This window comes from Sminthopsis crassicaudata, chromosome 2 (genome assembly GCF_048593235.1).
Source record: "Sminthopsis crassicaudata isolate SCR6 chromosome 2, ASM4859323v1, whole genome shotgun sequence".
Taxonomy (NCBI): domain Eukaryota; kingdom Metazoa; phylum Chordata; class Mammalia; order Dasyuromorphia; family Dasyuridae; genus Sminthopsis; species Sminthopsis crassicaudata.
In genome coordinates this window covers 354492833-354514546 of record NC_133618.1, presented here as the reverse complement: position 1 = coordinate 354514546, position 21714 = coordinate 354492833, and the positions used below count along the sequence as shown (strand labels likewise).

Here is a 21714-nt window from a genome sequence, read left to right as displayed (position 1 = left end):
TTTTTAAATTTTTGACAAAGATGCACTGGCTCTGGCAGACAGGTTTTATAACCCACCAGAAGGGCAGTGTCCAGTGCGAGCAGCTCCACTGTCCTTAGATAATCGCCAGGTCATGTGGAGAGACCCAGAAAGTGATGAATGGAAGAGACCAGATAGGTTAACTGCTTGAAGGAGAGGGTTTGCTTGTATCTCCACAGATGGAGAAGGAATCAGATGGTACCAACGAGCCGTATTTGCCTTGTCCATCGGAGAGAGACGGAGCAGACTCTTGAAACGAAGGAGAAGGCCCAAGAAACATCGGGTGGTTCTGTTGCTGACTGTGCCCACCACTGAAAGAGCCTGGCAGTTATGGCGTTTGACTCATGGACATCAAAAATTGTTGGACTTGAAAACCTTCAGGAATCATTGGATTCTCTGAGGCATCATAAGACTGTTGCAGGACTTCAAAACTGTAGGAATCATTGGATTCCCTAACATATAAAAAGACTGTTGCAGGACTTCAAAAACTTGTGGGGATCATTGGATTCCCTGACACGTGAAGCAATGGACAATAGATTGGTTTTGGACTATCTCTTGGCTGCTGAAGGAAGCGTATGTGTGACTGATGTTTATGTACCCTACTTCTAGGACTTCTGGAAATCTTTTACAAAACTGTGTTGATTTATATTGTTTGTTATATCACTACTTGCATGTACAATTCATGTTTGTTACACCACATTGAGCCTGCACTGACTGGGGAGAGTCATCACTAATAGCCTGTGCGTTATTGCTATGTGCTTGTGTAATACCTCCCATGCTGATGGGTTTGTGCATACCTCAGCCCAGAAACCCACTAACAATATCTGGCTTGACTCCCCACTTCCCTTTGGTGTTTTTCATCTCTCTTCCTGAGAAGTCAGGGAGGGGTGACCATCTGTGTTGTAAAACAAAAGAAAGTGGGAGATGTAAAGGGCTGAAACTCTTAAAAATGGCCTTTCTCACTATTCTGTGGTGGCTTGATGTTTGGTATATACAATTAATCGTAGGAGAGATTAGAGGGTGGTGTGAGACAAGGCAGACTCACTTTGCAGCAGGACCAAAAGAAGGAAAGTTGGTGGTGAGCTTGTGGCAGTTTTGTCCATCTCCTTCACTCCTCCCCCAAAGACCAGGGAGTTTTGCTTATCCTGACTCTGGCTGATCCTGAGGCTTTCAGGGAGCTAGCTCGGACTTCACAGGTTATAACTAAAATGTTTTCAAAAAAAGCTCAAACTATGAATAGTCATCTAAAAATACTCAAAATTACTAAAAATCTAAGAAACAGAAATTAAAATAACTCTAAGGTTTCACTTTAAATGTGTCAAACTCGCAAAAGTAAGATGGAAAAATTCAATATTGACAAGTCTATGGGGGAATGGAACAGGGGGAGAGAAAGCAAAAAATTCACTGCTGAAGAAATCAAGGCAAGTCAACAAGCGTTCATTATAGCTTTGATATGTGCTAGACACTATGCTAAGTAATAGAAATACAAAGACAGTCCCTTTTTCTTTTCAAGGAACTCACATTTTAATGACGACAACATGCAAAAAACTAGGTATTCAAGACAAAATGAAAAATAATCACAAAGGGAAGCCAATACCATTAAGGCATAATATGCTCCCATGACAATAATAGAAAAGTTAGCAAGAGTAAAAGGCTTAGGGGAAAAAAATAATGATCTCAATTTAGACATGTTAAGTTTAAGACATCTATGTAATATCTGGTTCGAGATATCTAACAGAGAGCTAGAAATGTAAGCCAGGAGATCAGCAGAATGGTTAGGGCTGGATAATCATTTATGTAGAAATTATAATTGAATCACCAAGAACTACAGAGGGAGGAGAAAAGAGGGCCCAGAACAGAGCTTCAGAGAATATCCAAGGTTAATAGGGGCAAACTCAAAAAAAAAAAAAAAAAATTGGCAAAGGTGACTGAGGAGTGATCGGACAGGTAGGGCCTCAGAGAAGAGAGTATCAAGAGAGAAAAGCGTGATTGACATTGTCCCAAGCTGCAAAAAGGTCAAGGATGAAGATGGACAAATGGCCATTAGATTTGGCAATTCCCAAAGAGTCTAGTCATAAAAGGGAGAGAGATATAGGATGTTAGCTAGCAAGGAACAGATCAAATAAGGATGAGGAAGATACAGGTATGCTTGCAGGTCGTAGAGAGACAGCCAGTGACAGGGAGTGATTTAATATTAGTGAGAAAGTGGGGAATGACAGAGGAGATAATCTCCTAGAGTAGATGAGATGGAAGGGATCATTTGTGCAAGTAATGGGGGTTTTCCTTTGCAAAAAGAAAGGCTACCTCTTCAGAAAAATGGGTAAAGGAGAGGATAATAGAGAGAGGCATAAAAGTGATGTAAGATGAGAAAGAGGGAGAATAAGTTCTTGAAAATGGTTTCAATTTTCATATTGGGAAAATGGTGTGAAACAGATCTAAAAAGATAATCTATACACTGACTGAAACTAAGTTATGAATGCATAAAACAAACAGCTTAACTTCAGTGTATAAGTAGATACTGCCTATTTAAAGTTAAAAGCACAAAGCTTTTTTATCAACAATCAGCAGGATGATTTTAGAAAGGCCTGTACAGATTTACACAAACTGAAGCTAAGTGAAGTGAGCAGAATCAAGAGAACATTGTACACAGAAACAATAAGATAATGTGATGGCCAATTCTGATGGACTTGGCTCTTCAACAGTGAGGTGATTCAGGCCAATTCCAATAAACTTGTGATGGAGAGAACCATCTGCATCCAGAAAGAGGACTATGGCAACTGTATGTAGATCACAACATAGTATTTTCACCTTTTTGTTGTTATTTGCTTAATTTCTTTCTTTCTCATTATTTTCCTTTTTGAGGGAGGGAGAAAATTTTGGAACACAAAGTTTGCCAAAGGGCAAATGCTGAAAACTATCTTTGCATCTATTTTGAAAATCAAAAGCTATTATTAACAAAAACAAAAGCTTTTCCATCTTTTAAGGATCTATTACAGCAGCAATTACTTTTCTATTGTGGTATTATCTTTAACTCTATTGCCAAAAGGAATTTAAGATTGTGCATTTGTTTACATATGTCTCTTATTAAAACACACTTTAACACTGGGGGGGGGGGGGGGAAGAGTCATTTAGGAAACCTTAAGTTTGGAGGCTAGGAAAGGTAGCTACAAAGTATCTGGAACGTGATAAATTCACTGCAGAAGTGATATAGGCAAAGGGCATTTTCAAAAAATACATACAGTGGAGTCTCTCCAGACATTTTCTCAGGAGCTGTTTTTGATGAAGTAATAGGGAACCTCAAAATGATGAGGTAACTTGAACCAAATCATGAGGTAAATACCTAATAATGAGATATATACCTCAATAGGATTAAGAGAGGTCTAGTGGCAGGATTCGGGGTACAGAGAGTCACATGGAGTCCCCTGCAAACCCCTTAGGATTCAGCACAAGGACACAAAGTTAAATCAGATCTAGTGGCGGGGAGAGTCCCCTGTAAATGAATTTACAGGCCGAAAACCTAGATGGGTAAAAAGATGTTTATTGCCAGGTTTGGAAGCAAGATTAAGGTGTGGTTAGTAAAAGGCATTAGATAGACGAAGATATACACCGAAAGCGGCGGGGACAGAGAATCTATGATGCAAGCATCTTAGCTGGCATCTTTCAAATCTCTGAATCATCTTTGCTCTTTTTATCTGCTTGAAGAAGTAATGGGTGGAGCTTAGGTTAATTCCTTGAAGGCCAGATTTTTGACGGGCTTTATCCAAGCCAGTTCAGATCGGTGGGGGGGCTGGGTACAGCCCAAACTGGCTCAGATACGGATCTTTTCCCTTAGGAATATCTTGTCCCAAAGGTCGATCAGACAAGGAATCTTAAAAGGGGCTACACCCGCTACATTTTGAGTTGTGATTAAAAGACAGAAAGAATATCTGGTAAAAATGAAATTTTAACTAGACCTTATAGTTGCACCAAAAGTGCAAAGGGAAGAGCAGGCCAGAGAGAAGCAGGTTAAGCCACTTCACCAAGGGTCTACCTGTTCTAATGTCTTTGCACACTCATCAATGAGTACACCATTAGTGTTTGGACAGAAAAATCAATGGAAGCACAAACTAGCAATTCATCATTTGGTGAGCCCAGAAATGTAAATAAGCACATTAAACTCAATCCAAGATGGTCCAGCAAGATAGTAAAATAAAGAAATTAGAAAAACAAGAGAAAAGGTGTTGATGAGTTACAAAGAAGAAATTATAAGCCATTTGCCAAAGCATTTGTCCAGCAAAATTATTAACAAAAAGGACAAATAACTGAGGACATCACTTACTAAGTATGGATAGCAAGGAGAATTTTGCAATGGCCTGTACAGATGTACAATGTTTATATTTTGTGTCACAGCCAAGTAACTATTTTTTCTTCTCTAAATATAGGCTATTTTCTCCCCCTCTTGAACAGAAGGTAAAGTGGTTTAAGGAACATACCACTCTACTCTCCAAGCTGTCATTGAGAATGAAGAATGAGAAGAAGGACTTCAATTCAAAAACCAAGAGGGAAAAAAAATGATCTGATCTTTATCAGGAGATTGGAAGAATATGACACAAAGGAATAAAGGAAAGAAAGAAGACAACTCACCTAAACTTTTATGCCTACATGTTGTATACAAAGAACATTAAGCTCCCTCACAGTAGGGATTTTTTCATTTATGTCTTGGTGTCCTAAGCTAGCACAGTGCCTAGTACTCAATAATAAAGTGCTGAAAGGTTGATTCTAAAACAAAAACCTAATTCACACTGAGATAAGTGTAGACAGTAATGAAAATGACTCTCATAGTAAGCTAAGGTGAGGAAATGATAGGAACTTTTTGAGGAAATAATGGCCTCATCTCATAATTTCTGATAAAAGAAGAAAGGAAAACCTTGCATAGTCTGACATACATTTTAGAATTTAAGACAGATTTCAAAAGGTTCTGATTAAATGGACAGAATGCTGTGGCCAAGAATTCAGCAGCAAAGTAACACAGTACATAGAGTATTGAGCTGGGAATCAGGCAGATTCATCTTCATGAGTTCAAATCTGAATTTAAAAACTATGTGATCCTGGGCAAGTCACTTAAATGTGTTTGCCTCAGTTTACCTCTTCTATAAAATGAGCTGGAGAAGATATCTTTGCCAAGAAAAGCCCAAATGGGGTCATGAAAAGTCAGATATGATCAAAATGACAGAACAACAACAAAATTCTATAGAGGAAGTCAGGCCTGGAAAGGGGTTTTCAAGACAAAGAACAATTCCAATAAGAAGGAACAATATAAACAGGTGGATGTGGATGCCCAAGGAATTCATCAGATAACTCACACAAGATGGATAGGCAATAGAGAGCAAACACAAAAAGATGGCACAATTCTATAACTGTGAAACAGCTGGCAGCCCAGTAGAAAAACATAGACTTGAGTTCACATCTGCCCTTGGACAAATAATTTGTCCTTAATGGACAAGTCATTTCACTTCTGTTGGTCTCAGTTTCCTCAACTGTAAAATGGGGTTAATAAAAGTACCCACATCCTAGGATGGTGTTTGTGAGGTTCAAATGAGGTAATTTTAAAGTGCTTAGCACAGAGACTGCAACAGAGTGCTTTATAAATATCAGTTAACATTATTATTGTTATTATCAGCATTTTTAAAGAAGTATCAGCAATGCTAATATTTAGAATGCAGTGAGGCTGCTTATGGAAGATAAGAACAACAAAAAGATAGGGTTTATTTTTACTTGTAATGGACAAAAAAAGAAGACCAATAAAGGGGCAGGACCATAATCATCACTGGATGGGATGATAATAATGGGCAAAAGAGAGAAAGTAGAACAATTTCCACTTTCATTCTGTTTCCATTCTCTCTGAAAAGTAGAATAAAACCACCAATGTGAAATTATAATTTTTTTTTTAAAAAGGGCTATACCAAAAGAAAATCCCTGATAAAGTCAAGTTACTAAGTCCAAATGAACCATTCCCTGAAAATTATTATTAATAGGAGTCAAAATATAGGAAAGGAAGAGGCAATCACAGACTGATCATAGCTTAGCTCAAAGAAGGCCAAAGCCCAAGAGGTTATTTGTTACATGCTTCCTATTCTCCCTTGTTCTCTGCTCCTTTGTTCTGGTGAAGAGACTGAGAAGGAAATTGGGAGAGTTAAGAGAATGAGGAAAGAAGAAGGCTATAAAAACCTAGAGATAAGAAAGTATCAAAGGGAAGAAGGGAACTAAAAGTGTCAAAGGATGCACAGGTCAAAGGGAAGGAAGACTGAGAAAAAGCCATAAGATTTAATAATTTAAGGATTATTGGTAATTTTGAGAAGAGCAATATTAGTTGCTTGATGAGGCTGGAAATGAGCCTGCAGAGTTAAGGAATAGATAAAAGGAAAAAAAGACACAAATTGTAGATGGCCTTGTCAAGGAATCTAGCCACAAAAGGGAGGAGGAAATATAAGATGTTAGCTACTGAGAAAGAGATGGATCAAAGGAGAATTTTCATTTTTTCCAAAGACAGGAAGAAACATGTATGCTTTAATAGGAAATAGAGAAAGAAGCAAACAGTAGGACAAGAGATTGAGGAGTAATGAGAGTGTGGGAATGATAGAAAATGCTGGAGAAGACGGGATAAAATGGGATCACTTGTGCATGTTAAGGATTTTGTCTTAGCAAGAGGAGAATTTTAATGTGAGACAAAGATGAAAGAGGAATCGTGGAGGAAGGCCTATAGACAAGTAAGGTAGAGAGCATCATTTTTTCCAGTATGAATGAGACAAAGTTCTCAGGTGAGGGAGTATAAGAAGGGAACATGGGAAGTTTGAGAGGTATAAAAAAAAAAAAAATCTGGAAAAGTCACTGTTGTGAAGAGATAGTGTATTGATTACAGAAGAATAAAATGGCTGCCTTGCCTCAGGGAGAGCCCAGGTGAAATTATGTAATATATGTAAACTGTGATTTCCCGCCTCCTCTCCCCCCCAATTTTCATTTAGTTGCATGTGAATAGGAGGGAAGCCAATAAATGATGGAAATAATCTAAGACTGGAGCTTTGGCAGGACAAGAGCAAAGTAGTCATGGTGCTTATTTGACCTTCATTCTCAAAGATGACCAATGACATTAGCAAGTGATGTCTTGATTTGCAAATGAATTGGATTTAAGTGAGGCAAGGTTGTTCAAGGTCATCAGTCACACTGTCTTCTCCAGAGTCATTCAGAGTATCTTCATTTAGCTGCATGTGAGTAGAAAAGAAGGTGATGGAATGATGTAAATAATCTAAGACCAAGGTAAGCCAAGATCAATGAGAAGACAAGTGGGCCTTAAAAGTAAAAGACAGTATAGAGCTGAACTGTTTCACCAAGAGACAAATCAGGGAAAGGAATCACATCCTTACAGTCAGTTCAAGTTTATGGCCCAAAGAAGGCCTGAGGAGTAGAGTGATGGGAGGTGACAATGAGGACAAGGAATGTTGTTTAGGGAACTAAAACAGAGGGGAAAAAAATGATAAAAGGTCAAGATCAAAAAATGGAATTTCAGAATTCATGAATATGGAAGAAGAACTTTTATGAGGGATGGCAAAATCAATAAAAGGACCTTCTCAAATGTTTGGCTGAAGTGGGGCAAGGGAAGTCATGGGAGTTTAGTAAATTGAGACAAGAGTCAAATTTATTAGAAACAGAGAAGTTCCAAATAAGTGAAGCCTGGATGGAAAATAAGGAATCCAGTGCTACCCCTGCTTCTTTATATGGAGGAGTTTACAATTTCACTCTCAAGTCAGAGGGACATAAAGTACTAATGAGGTATGAGTAAAAAGATGATGATATTTCTCAGTGTTGAGATTATTCGGGCATAGTGGAAAAGTCAAAGAAGTTCAAAATTAGTAGAACCAAGTGGAAAATGAGATGCTTGATATATTAGTACTTGTTCCCTTGCTATGTAGTTAAATCTATAATTTATCTCCCTTGTAAAATGTAAGGGTCTTGAAGTCAAGAATTACTTTTAATGTGTGGTTGTGTGATGGTTTCATATTTAATCCATTTTTTAACGTTCAGCTATGGATGCATAAAAATGCTCTTTTTTTTCATGTTCAAAATTAATAAATTAAAAAAGGAAATCAGAATTGCTAAAAAAAAAAAAAAAAAAAAGTAAAAATTTTAAAACTTTGAACTAACAAACCAAATTAAAAAAAGATCCACAATGATCTTAACAGGCTAAAATGTTAGACTGGAGGCAATACAATGGCATTTTGTAGGTATATATGTAAATAAAATAAATTTAAAATTCAACTTTTCAAGGAAGAAATAAATAGAAGCTCATCTGAAAAAGATCTAGAGGTTTGGGAGGACTTAAAGATTCAAAAATATAAGAAGAAAGCCCAAAACACTAAAGTTGGTTATATATGACATTAAAAAGAAATAACATCACATATTTAACCTATATCAGATTACTTGCTGTCTTGGGCATAGGAAACATAAGGGAGAGAGGGAGAAAAATCTTGAATACAAAGTCTTAGAAAAAAATGCATATTGAAAACTATCTTTAATGTATTTGAAAAAATTAAATATTGAAAAAAAAAAAAAAAAGAAATTGCATCCAGAATTTTAAAAATAGGATTATGGATTAGCTTTAGACCATTTAGACCAATTCTCTCACACAATTGAGGAAGAGGAAGCATAGGAAGGAAAGTAATTTATCCAAGATTACCTAAATGTCAGAGGCAGAATTTGAATTCAGCTCTCCTACCTCTAAAGCCTCTGCTTTTTCTATTTTTTCTTTCTTTTTTTTTTTTTTATTATAGCTTTTTATATACAAAACATATGTATAGGCAATTTTTCAACATTGACTGTTGCAAAAACTTCTGTTTCAACTTATCCCCTCTTTCCCTCCACCCTTTCCTGAGATGTCTGTCTTTTCTATTAGGTTGGGTTGGATGTTAGGTGACACATTTTCAGGTTTAAACTGGAAAGCATCTAGAGAAAGGAAATGAAAATATCAAAGTTTTGTGAGATCATGTCAAAAGAATATAAGTTGAAGACATTTTAGAGAAGGCTGGAAAGACCTCAAAATCATGTCTGCATGATGTGTGGAAAATACCAAAAGGCATATTACAGTTCAAGACAATGAAAAGCTTCCTAATGATTGGAGCTCTCCAGAAGTAAACCCAGAGAGGTAGTCAGCTCCCCTCCAGCAGAGATATGCCAGAAAAGTCTGGTAAAATTAGTCCCCAAAATAGAGAAAGAATGAATTTCTTTCTGCTTTATTTAGAGATGGCAAACTATGAAAGCAAAAGATTAAATATAATGTTGGATTTAATTGATGAGTTAAGTTTAGTTTTAATTTCCTCTTTTTTATTGTTACATAGGGACTATATAACTATTGGGAAAGTGGAAGGGGAGACACATTAAGAAATGAAGGGAATGTTGAAACAAAAGATAAAAATTTAAATTTAAAAAACATTAAAGTTCATTCTCCCCATCCCAAATGCTTGCCTGAAATTACTGTTTTACCTTTTCTTCCGAAGAAACTGTAAGCTTGTCACTGGATATTAAGCTACACACCTGGTCCAGATTAAGGCTCAGAAATTCTTCACCCAGCATCACCTCTGGGAAATGCTGCTCTGTTAATAAATAAATAAATGAATGAATAGATAGATAGATAGTTAGATACGTAAATGAATCAATAAGTAAATGAATGAATGAATGAATGAAAAAATAAATAAATAAAGTCATCATAAACTAGCCCTTATACCAATCAAACAGCATGGAAGTCTAGTAAAAATTAACAATTACTTTGGTTCAGATGCTAACCCTGACTTTTCCTAAAAAATCTCTCTCTCTGATCTTTGCTTTCTTCATCTTTAAATGTGAGTCATAGAAGCAAGAGGACATTATGCACACTAACAAGACTATGTGATGATCAACTGTGATGAAGTTTATTTTCAACAATGAGGTCAATCAAACCAATTCCAATAAATTTGTGATGGAAAAAGCAGTCATAGCCAGAGAAAGAACTATAGAGACTGAATGTGGATCAAAGCATAGTATTTTTATCTTTTTGTTGTTTGTTTGCTTATGTATGTTTTTTCCCCTTTTGATCTGATTTTCCTTGCACAGCAAGATGAATATTGTACATGTTTAACCTATATCAGATTGCTTGCTGTTTTGGGGAGGAGGTAAGGAGAAGGAAAGAGGAAAAAAAATGGAACACAAGATTTTGCAAAGATGAATGTTGTGAAAACTAATTTTGCATATATTTGAAAAAATAAAATACTACTTTTAAAAATGGGAATCATAATGATGAAGTTTAGGTTTTGGGGTTCCCTTCTGTCAGGGAACCAAATGATGAGGTCTAGATTTAGGGAACCAAAATGAGATTAGGGCTCCTGGTGGTCAGGGAGTTAAATGATGAGATCTAGAGGCAGGTTCAGGGAACCAAATGGAGAGGTTTGGCTCCCCTGTACCCCCTTGAGATTCAGTGCAAGGTTAGGGAGTTTAGGGGAGCCCCCTTCTGGTGGCGCAGAGATTCTCTGTAAAGGAATTTACAAACCCAAAAACCTAGATTGATAAAAGAGGTTTATCATTGGCATTGGGAAGTCAGCCTTTGCTATGCATGAACAGAAAGGCTGGCTTCCTTAGTAGCAAGGTCCTGACAGAGAGTAAAGTAGTGGAGGAGTCCTGGCAGAGAAATAAAGTTTCTAGTAGAGAGATCCTGACAGAGGAGCATAAATCTCGTTAGGGAAATAGGTGAGGATAAAGAGAGGGTAGCACTGAAAGAGAATATTATTCCAGCAGGCAGAGGTTTCCTAGACCTCTTCAAGGAATTGTTCCAAGTTGGCTCTTTTTATCTATAATTATCTATTGGCTTGAGCTGGGATTTGAATTGAACTGAATGAGTCTCTTTAATTCAAAAGGGTTAGAATTCTTTAGCTCAAGACTGAACCAACCCCACCTAGATAAACCACTTTATCTGATTCTCTGGGGCCATCTCTCACTGAGCAGGGTTGAAGGAGATTTTCTCCTTTAAGAAGCTTCAAGTGCTCATGGCTCATTCCCAAAATCAGAGAGAGAGAAAGAAAGAGGGCTCTCCTCATCAATAATACTTAAACTACCTTCCTCCCAGGATCGTTATAAACTTTATAATTCTGTAAAAATGTGAGGTATCCTTAGTAGAATAAACAATCAATGGAATTTACCAACAGAGCTATTAAGGAAACTAAATGATAAAAGACTAAAGCTGAAAAGAATTGGAGCTTTTAATTTAAAAATGTGGGCATCACTTTGTTTAAGTCTTTGTATTTAACAGCACAGAAGAAAATAAAACATAAAGTACCCGGCTTTCATTTTCCACTGTTCAGTGTGATTAATAATAGAGTTTCAGAAAAGTGTCACTGAGACCTTCTTACTTTATTAAGTTCAGAGTATAAATTTTTATAACTGTAGCCACCTATCTCCATAACTCTCTGAAGCAAAACTAGGTCAAAACCCTTTTGCTTTTAAATCTTGATGAGAGGCTAAAGGTAAAATGGGGAATGGGATTGTCTCTCCTTATGCAGAAATGACAGGAGTGGCTGGGACAAAATAAAACATATTCACAATGACTAAAGTGCTCACTAAACATCACTTTTGAGTGTGAAAGCAAATGGAATAGCCCTAATGATCTGCTGACAATCTCACCTCTGAAAAGGTTGCACCTCTCCCAGAACAACCTAGAACACCTCTCCGAGACAACCAGCAGGAACAGCTATGCTTAAGGAACATCTCTACCATGAAATGGGAGAAAAATTTAATATAAACTCTCCTAAGGAGCCTGAAGTGATCAAGCAGACTTACTAGCCATATGACAGTGGAAAAGCCACAATTTGTGGCTATGCCTCAGTTTCCTCAAAAATAGATTGAAGATAATAAATAATCAAACAACAATCAAAATCAAATAATTAAAAAATCAAAGAAAAAAATCAAACCTACCTCACAAGATTGTATGGAGAAAATAATTTTTAGGCTTTAAATTAAGAGCAATAGGCTGGGTATTTTATAAGGAAAGGTAAGGGTAGATGGTGGGGGGGGGGCAGAAGATGGTCTTTGGTCATTGGTTAGACCCTTTGAAGGAAGATGTTTACGTCTTAACCACTGGCCAAATTCTGAGAAAAGCAAAGAATAGAAAAATGGAGTAGGACCCAAGTCTCCTGACATCCTGTTTGTAATATTCTTAGTTCAGTTTTCTGGAGGTTTCTGGGGCAGCCTTCTTTTCAGTTCACTAATCACCACAAGAGTACCCAGGTGTTACAGTCCAAATCCTTTATTATTTCCTTCAAAGGCTTGTAGGATTAAATCAGTCACACTGAATTTGGAGAACTATTAAGCACCATGCTAAACTAGATAACTATTGTCTCATCAATTCCACTTAGTTAGTATCTTGTAAGAATCCTTATTTCAAATTCAGAGTTCTGACCCATAACACCTGTTTCCTTGCACCTGATTGTATGGTTAACCATGTCCTTTTTACCACAACCTAAGCCTCCTGCATCTATCCTTGTGGGCAACAACTTGTGTCTAGTAGAATGAATTATGAATTAAAAGATCACAAGACCTGGGCTCTAATTCCAACACCTAGTAGCTAGATAGCCATGATCAAGGCATCAGCTTGGTATAGAGGGACAAAAAGTGAATTTGAAGTAAGAGGCCATGAGTACGAACTTCTTTCCAACTCTGAGATTTTTTGATTCTGCGAAAACACACCATAAACTGAAATCCTATACAAATATGAGGTACAATGATGAGGAGAAAACAGCAAATACAGTCAGCTATTTCTCTTAGACAGTATACAAAGGGGAGATTTCCAGCAAGAATTGAGACTCTCTAGAATCCTAGCCAATTAAATTATCTTAAGGGGGCAGCCCAAGTCCCAGATGCCCAGTTGGATGCTGCTGCTCCATGTCCTTGAAATTAAGGCAATAACTGGAATACCAATATTCTCTACATGGAAGTGTCCACCAAATTCTCCCTTACCTCACATTCTATATATGAACTCATAAAATAAATCAGGAAATCCATAATTAATCCTCTTTACAACATCAAAATCTTAAAGAAGTTTCTCATACTTTTTTTTTTCTCAAGAGAAATAATTTTAATTTTGGCTTACTGCTTCTTGCCAAAATTTATTCTGGTAAAACCTCCATATCTACTCATGTCTAGGTTTATATAGATGTAACTAAAAGTATGCAATTCCTATACAAGCACTCAAAGATAACGAATAACAGATATAGAAAATCCTGTATTTTACTCCACAGAAAATGCATTAGGCACTTAAAAAAACTTTCAGGAGTCCATAAACATAAACAGAAAACCACATTTAATATTTGTATGGAAGGGTCAATAAAGAACTCTCTTCCCACTAGTGGAGGGTACAAAAAAATTATTCCTTTCTCCTCAATTAGCTAATCTCATTCATTGTAAAGGCAGCTAAGTGACACTGGGCCTGGAGTTGAGAAGACTTTGAGTTCAAAATCAACTTCTGATGCTTACCAGCCTGTGGGGCTCTGTATGGTCATTTCTGTCTTCCTTAGTTTCCCAAACTGCTAAATGGGGATAATAATAGCACCTACCTCCCATGGTAACTATGAGCATCAAATAAGATAATATTTGCAGGGGCAGCTAATTGGTACAGTGGATAGAACACCAACCCTTTAATCAAGAAGACCTGAGTTCAAATCTGGCCTCAGATATTAAAGATGTCCTAGCTGTGTCACCCTGGGCAAGTCACTTAACCCCAAATACCTCATCGGAAAAAAAAGATAATATTTATAAATCACTTAAAGTATCTGACACAAGAAGGTGCTTAATAAATGCTTATGTCCTTCTACTACAGGCATAGTTGAGACTTTCCTACTTACACTTTCAGTCCCACAAACTATACCACCACGTGCAAATAATTCTACGCACATATATTCCAGTAACACTAAGTCCCCAGATCCTTATGACATGGAGATAAGGCAAGTCTGGAAAGATATAATAAACACTTGAGTACCTTCCTCTTTTCCCACTAATGTCTTTAATAAAGAAAAGTGACAAACCAGGAAGAAGTACAGAAAGAAGGAAAATACATATTAAGCCAATAAAATAAAAAATTTGTATGTTAAAATAACTTTTCAGCATGGTAAAAAGGACTTCAGGAGACCCACATTTAATTTACCACTATACCCAAGAAGAATATAAATTTTTATAGAGGGCACTCTAGTTTTTGTCTTTCTAGTGCCAAGAAAAGTACTTTAAATTTTGACTGGAATGATGAAATGAATAACTAAAAGAATAAAAAACATTTATTAGGCATTTCATATGTGCAAGGCAAGCTAAATGTTTATTAAATTGATCACTATGTAATCTTAGAAAGTCACAGCTTCTGTTTTTGATGATTGTGGGTAACAGAGAGCTCATTACTTCCTAAACTGAGTTTTTCTTCATACCAAATTAAAATTTGCCTCCTTCTAATTTTTTCTAATTGGTATTATTTTGGCTCTCTGAGATCGTACAAAAGATTTCATCCTTCATTCCATATGACAAGAAAATGGAATCTTCTTAGAATGGTTTAAACCCATTCAAGGCACAGAGACAAGAACCTGCATTATGTGACTTATTGTAGCCAACAGGTTGGTTTTTCTGAGTTTTGTTGTTATTGTTGTTGTTATTTTATAATATCATGTCTAGTGGGCAGCACTAACAACTAGGGAAAAGAAAAAGGCTGCAGGTAATTTTTGTGAGTTAAGTCACCGGCCTACATCATACACCGGCCTACATCATTTGTCCACAAGCCAGGTTTATTCTCAGAGAAGAGCCATTCTTCAGATGAACCCACACTTCTCTCCATTCGGTGAGTCAGCAGCACACGCCAGAAAAACATACTCCTTGTTCCAGAGCTGAATCTGACATTCTGTATTCACCAGCTTCGTGACTAAGAAAATGACATTTGAAAGGGGAGTAGGAGAAAATGGTAAAGACATTTAAAAAAAAAATTTTTTTTCATAGTTCACAGTTTAAGGCAGATGAGTTCAGAGACTTGGAAAGGAACAGAGCTGGAATCACATATTCCAAAGAACACATTAAGCAACAAAATTCACCAATAATTCTTGAAGATATGACATACCAAAGCTTCCTCATTCCTCCTACAAATTCTTGTCTCTCACCCATGGCAGATTCATCCTCCTTCCTTTACTTACCCTTCTTCTCCCTCTGAAATCTCATAAGAAAATTCTATTTCCTTTCAATAGGTTCACCCAGGAATAAGAAGAACCCACAGATTTCTGAAGGACCAATGAGGAAAATGAGTTGGATATTCTGAAGTCTTCTAGTTCTCCAAAACCTAAGGACCCACATCAAAGGATTGGCTAGCATGAACTAAGTACAGAATAAATTCCCTCAGGGGCAAAGTTTTATTACCAGCTAAATAGGCACAGTCTTTCCTACAAAGATGGAAATTTGATTCTATAGGAAACATCCACAGCACAGAACAGAGTAAAACAGATTTGTTTTTTCCAGAAATCAGAAATGAAGATTTTGTGGGGTTACAGCATCAATTATCACTTTTAACTTCATTAAACTTTAACACTACAGATCCATAATATGTAGGAGAGATTAGATAGAACATGTGCTGAACTCAACACATCTCCTAGAAATTGGTCTATTAAAAAATAAATCACTGGGTATAGAACAAAGGAACATATAACATTAGCAGTTCTAACAAAAGCCAGAAAGTAATAATAAAAGAAAACTCATTCAAAATAATTAGAAAATTCATAAATATCAGGGAATTCAAGTATTTAGACACAAGTAAGATTTATATGAATAAAACTTCAAATGCTCTTTATAGATATAATGGAAAATTCAAATAAGATAGTAACATTCATGATTGGGCTATACAAAAATGATTAAAATGATGCTTTTTTCAATGGGACAAACAATAACAAAAATTTATTTGGCTAGAATCTCAAGGAAAACAAAATAAAATTAAATGAAGAAAACAGAATTAGCAGACTTCAAACTAAGTTATAAATCAATAATCATCAAAAAATATTCAATAATAGATGAGGAATATTCACAGAACAGAGCATAAGAAAATTCATAAGGAAATGAAAACAAGAAAATTTTGAAAGTAACAGTGAATTTATCATATATATGTTAAAAAAAAAAGCAAAATATAATAGTTTTCATAGATTCATACACAGTTATCTTATTTTTCTGTGTATATGTAAATTCTAGGTTTTTTTTTTCCTTTTTGGTTGCTTGTTAAATACAAATAAAAAATTTTAAATGATTGCAGCAGAATTCTTAAGCAAGAAAAAATAGATAATTTCAATCACATAAAATTAAAAGCTTGTGAACAAATAAAAGTAATGAAGATAGAAAAAGAAGTGAAATTTCTGAGTAGGAAAAAATTTTTCATTAAATATCACTAATAATTTTATATTAAATATATGTATTCATGTATTTTACACATATGGGGAGTTAATACAAACATGTAAGATCAAGAGCCATTTCCCAAGAAATATATATAGTCAAAGGATATAAACAAACAAGAAGAGATGAAAACTACATATGACAGTATGAAAATATGCCCTATATCATTAATTACAAAACAATGCAAATTAAAATAGATAAGGTTTCAGCTCACAATAGGCCAACTGACAAATGTCAAAAAATTAGGATTGGTTAAAGCTGTAGAAACTGTTAAAAAGAAGAAAAAGCACCTCTCTTTCTTCTTTGAAATAGGAAAATATGGTTATGAAACATTGTATTTACTGTCAGACTTTTTCTGGTTATACATATATATTAAGTTTTTAAATACACATTTCTTTATGAATCATGTTGAAAGAGAAAAGTCAAAAAAGGAAAAAACATACAGAAGAGAAAATAAAACAGAAAAAAGAAATGAACTTAGCATATGAGTGTAAATCAATCTGTAAAGTTCTCTTTCTGGGATGCAGATGGCATTTTCTATCCAAAGTTTATTGGGATTGCTTCGGATCACTGAATCACTGAGAAGAACCAAGTCTTTCATAGTTGATCATCGCACAATCTTGCTGTTATTGTGTACAATATGTTTCTGGTTCTACTTGTTTCACTCATCATCAATTCATGTAAATCTTTCCAAGCCATTCTAAAATCAGCTTGTTCATCATTTTTTATAGAATACTGTTATTCTAGTGCCTTCATATAGCACAACTTATTCAACCATTCCCCAATTGATGAGCATCGCCTCAATTTCTATCTAATACTTTGCCAAGACAAAAATGCTATAAATATGTTTGTACTTATGAGTCCTTTTTCTTTTTTTAATGATCTCTTTGGGATATAGACCTAGTAGTGGTATTGCTGGATCAAATCAAACAGTTTTAAGCATAATTCCAAATTGCTCTCCAAAATGATTGAATAATATCACAATTCTACCAACAATGTCCCAAAACTAGTATCCCAGTCTTCCCATACCCCCTCCAACATTTATCATTATTTTTTTCTGTCATTTTAGCCACTCTGAGAGGCGTATGACGTAGTCCCTTAGAGTTGTTTTAATTTGCATTTCTCTAATCAAGAGTGATTTAGAGCATTTTTCATATGACTATAGATAGCTTTCATCATTTCATCATTTGAAAATTGTTTATATCCTTTGACTATCAATTGGGGAATGACTTGTATGCTTATAAATTTGATATAGTTATATATTTTAGAAATAAGACCTTTATCAGAAACACTGTCTATAAAATTTTTTTCACAGCTTTGAACTTCCCTTTTAATTTTGTTTCTGTTACTGTCAGACTTAACATATTTAAGTGAATTTGCCAAAATATTTTTCTTTTTTCTCTTTTATTCTTTATTGGAGAATAGGGGGCAAATAAGGACTGGTTTTCTGAGGAGGGAAAAAGGAAAAATATATTTGGAAATGAAAATAATATTTTTAAAAATCAATTTTTTATTTAAAGCATATAAAAATGTTGACAGGATTATGAGAAGAGAAACACACAAATATATTATTGGTAGAATTGGGAATTGGCCTAATTATTCTGGATATATTTGAAATTATGCAATTAAAAGTGACTAAACTGTTCATATCCTTTGACACTACAACTAGGCAAAATTAGAATGAGAAAAATATATATAGACACATACACACACACACACACACACACACACACACACACACACACACACACACATCTAATTAATTCAGTGGATAGAGCACTCAACTTGGAGTTATAACTGCTTCAAAATCCAGCCTCAGACACTTACTAGCTGAGTAATCCTGGGAAGTCACTTAACTGTCTGACTTAGTTTGCTCATCTACAAAATGGATATAATAAGCACCTACTTCCTAGAGCTATATGAAGATCAAATAACATAATATTTTTAAGTGAAAATACTATGTTGGGAATAAGATATTTTCAAAGCACTATACAAATGTTAAAACAACATATATAAGCTAGTTACCATTATTATTTTCAACTGAAGCATTTTTGTGAAGACAGCAAGGAATTGTAAACAAAGTAGGTATCTCTCAATTGAGGAGGATTGAATGATTAGGAATGATTACAGATGAACACTATGGAATATTTCTGGGTGATAGAAATGAAGATTAGAACCTCAGGGAAGATTTGTATGAACTGGTACCAAGTGAAAGAAACAAAAACCTAAAGAAAGTATGCAATGAACATAATGTTAATTAAAAGATCTCTTAAAAGAAGCCAACTGAGCAAGTGAAAATTAAGTACTTGTTCCAAAGAATGGATTATAAAACATACTCCACTTTGCTGCTTTGCCTCATTTCAACTTCACAGAATAAAATGCTCCATTGCCAGGCACATCCTGAGGATTCTCCCCCTTAGATTCTAAGTTCCTTGGGACATATCTGTGTTATTAGATTGGACTGGACACCATCATCTTCTCAGCAAAGAGGCAAGGACCTATTAGAAAGAACCAGGAACTATGTCCAGGTTTTTTTGGTTGTGTTTTTTTTTTTTAATGCTTTTTTTCATTTCATAAAGTTTAATCTAGAATGGGATAAAAAAAAATGTGGTATATCCAAAAATGATTATTATAAAAACAAAAATGTTTTAAAATTTTATTTTAAAAAGATAATAATTCTCTGTGGAATAGAGAGATAAGGTGAAGAACTTACAGGAATGTATGAATTCTTTTCTGTATTTTCATCATTTTTGTGCTTCTCCTATGACCTGTATAATATGTGCAGGCCCATATTTATTTGAGCCTTGGCCAGCTATAAACATATTTACTTAATCTGAGCTGATGATATTTATCAGTATTTGACATTGATCAATATTTAGTCTATTAGCTTGACCACTATCTGCTTGATTAAGCCTGAAGGCCTGATTCTCTGTTTCCTAGAAATCAGGTGATTTCAGGGAAATAAAAACCTTCCATTCCAATCTCTCCGAACAGCAACAATTAGATATCTCCCCCTCCCTTTCTCAATGCTCTCTTACTTATGATGTAATCTTTTGTATAAAAGCTATGTATCTTTACTATTTCTTTAGCCCTCCTACCATGAACTTTCTCTTTCTTCTTATCTCGTGATGGGACAGCTCATTCTCTGGAGGTTTTAATAAACAACTTTTCTGCTTTTTACTGAATGATCTCTGAGTAATCATTTTGGGTAAGGGTCTTCTACATCCCTCACAATTCCTAGTACTCAAATTGCTTGGTGCTCTTTTGTTTTCTTCCCCTTCAAAAGGTCATTTGCTCTCCCTGAGCTTTCTCTAGATGATCTCCAAGAAAACCACTTAGCCCTGATAGTCACACAAAGATCATGGGATTTAGAACTGTAAGAGATCTTAGAAATCATCTTGTCTAATTCCCTCCTTTAATGAAGGAAAAATCCTAAGATCCAGGAAAACTAAGGGGAAAATGAGTAAAGATGTGGGAAGAGCACTGGATTTTGAATAAATGAAACCTGGAGCATTCATTCTACTTCTGGACTTCATTGACTGTAAAATTATCAGCAGGTTATATCAACTGCCTGAGCCCCAGTTTTCTCATTTACAAAACAGAGATCACAATGTCTATAGGATTTTTCCCAGTGTTGATTTAAGAATCAAATAAGAAAATTAATGCACTTTGTAAAATTTAATGAGGTATACAAATATCAGTTGTTGATATCATCATCTTAATTATTTGATGTGCCCCAAAACAATATTGTGCAGTGGCAAAGAATACTAGCTTTGACATCAGAGTCTCTAAGTCCACAGACATGGCATCTCTCTGGGTCTGGTCCCCAATCTGTAAAATGAGGGAATTAGGCTAAGTGAACTTTAAAACTCTAAACACTAAATCTATAATGCTATACACCAAGATGAATATAGAGGCCCCTCCTTTAAATCTTGTACTTTTTCTACCAGGCCTTTCTACTAAAATGAGAAAAGCGGGAAAGGATAATCCAAGTAAATGAGTTACTGGTTATTTCTGTTCCAGTTAATTTCAAATTCATAATATAAACAATTATTTTTAAGAGTATTGATATACTCTGAAGCTTTCCTGACCTACAGGGGATCTGGATTTCATATTTCACACCCTGTCTCTCTACTCAATGAGCATAACACAATTATTAGGTCTGTTGCTATCCAGAAGGATCAGAAACTATAGTTAAGATGTATAGATAAGGTAAGTGCTAGACTGTGCATATAAAACAACCAAATGAGGAAATTCCAGTCTACCAAGAAGACCTTAGACTCTGGCTTCATTCTCTTGGGAAAGGCAGACTTTAGAATGGGCTTTTTTCTGGGTACAAAATATGTTCCTTTCCTAAACATATACTGGAAAGGCACCTTCCAAACCAGGCAAGAACTACTTAAGAACAGCAAGTTAGGTGGCAGAGGAGGTAAAAAGAAAAGGCAAATGTAAACATCATTCATCCATTCATTCATTTAACAAATATTTATTAACTAAACACCTACTATTTGCAAAACACCTTGCCAGGTAATGAGGAAAATAAAAACATATAGATAAGACTTAACCCTTAACTTCATTAACCTATGTACTGGTAGGATAATAACACCTAATACAGAATACAACTAATAATGTTAATAATAACTAGAATTTATACTGTATTTTAATGTTTGTAGAATATTTTAAACATATTTAATAAGCAAAAGAGAGGAGTGAAAACAGTTATAGTAGGCCTAAGGCAAGAAAGTCCTCATTGTCCCACTGGGATAAATGAAGGACATTCCAGGGAGAGCCAACTACATAACTGCTTTTAATATAAATATAAAAAGTATTCTCCAAAAAGGACTTTCTCCAAAGAGCCAAAGTGGGGCCTAATAATTCAGTAATCCCACAGGCCTAATATTAGAATATTATGAGGAAGTGCTGCTTTACTGCTTTTGTGATATAGCAACATCAAATGTTTCTTCTTTTTAGATTTTTGATGTCTGGATTGATAGTAGGGAAACAGGTATAGAAGGAGGTCAGCTGATATACTCTGAAGCTTTCCTGACCTACAGGGATCTGGATTTCATATTTCATATCCTGTCTCCCTACTTGGATCCTATAATTCCTAAGGTCACAGGCTTGTGGGAATCGAAATTAGATCTCTTTACTGCTTAAGAATTCCTGGATGGGTAAAGACTCTTCTCTAGAATTCCTGAATGAAAGAGTCTGGTGTAGTAGAGAAGCAAAAGCAAAGCAAAATAG

General features: G+C 35.3%; 1 protein-coding gene across 8 annotated transcripts in view; it reads right to left on the bottom strand.

Moving 5' to 3' along the window:
- KLHL3 (kelch like family member 3) overlaps positions 1-21714 on the bottom strand; it is a 385747-nt gene that overhangs the window by 138699 nt on the left and 225334 nt on the right. For all 8 annotated transcript variants that reach the window (XM_074290824.1, XM_074290822.1, XM_074290821.1 and 5 more), the window contains one exon: positions 9532-9641. In XM_074290824.1, coding sequence (XP_074146925.1) covers positions 9532-9641 — 110 coding nt within the window. The remainder of the gene's footprint in view (positions 1-9531; positions 9642-21714) is intronic.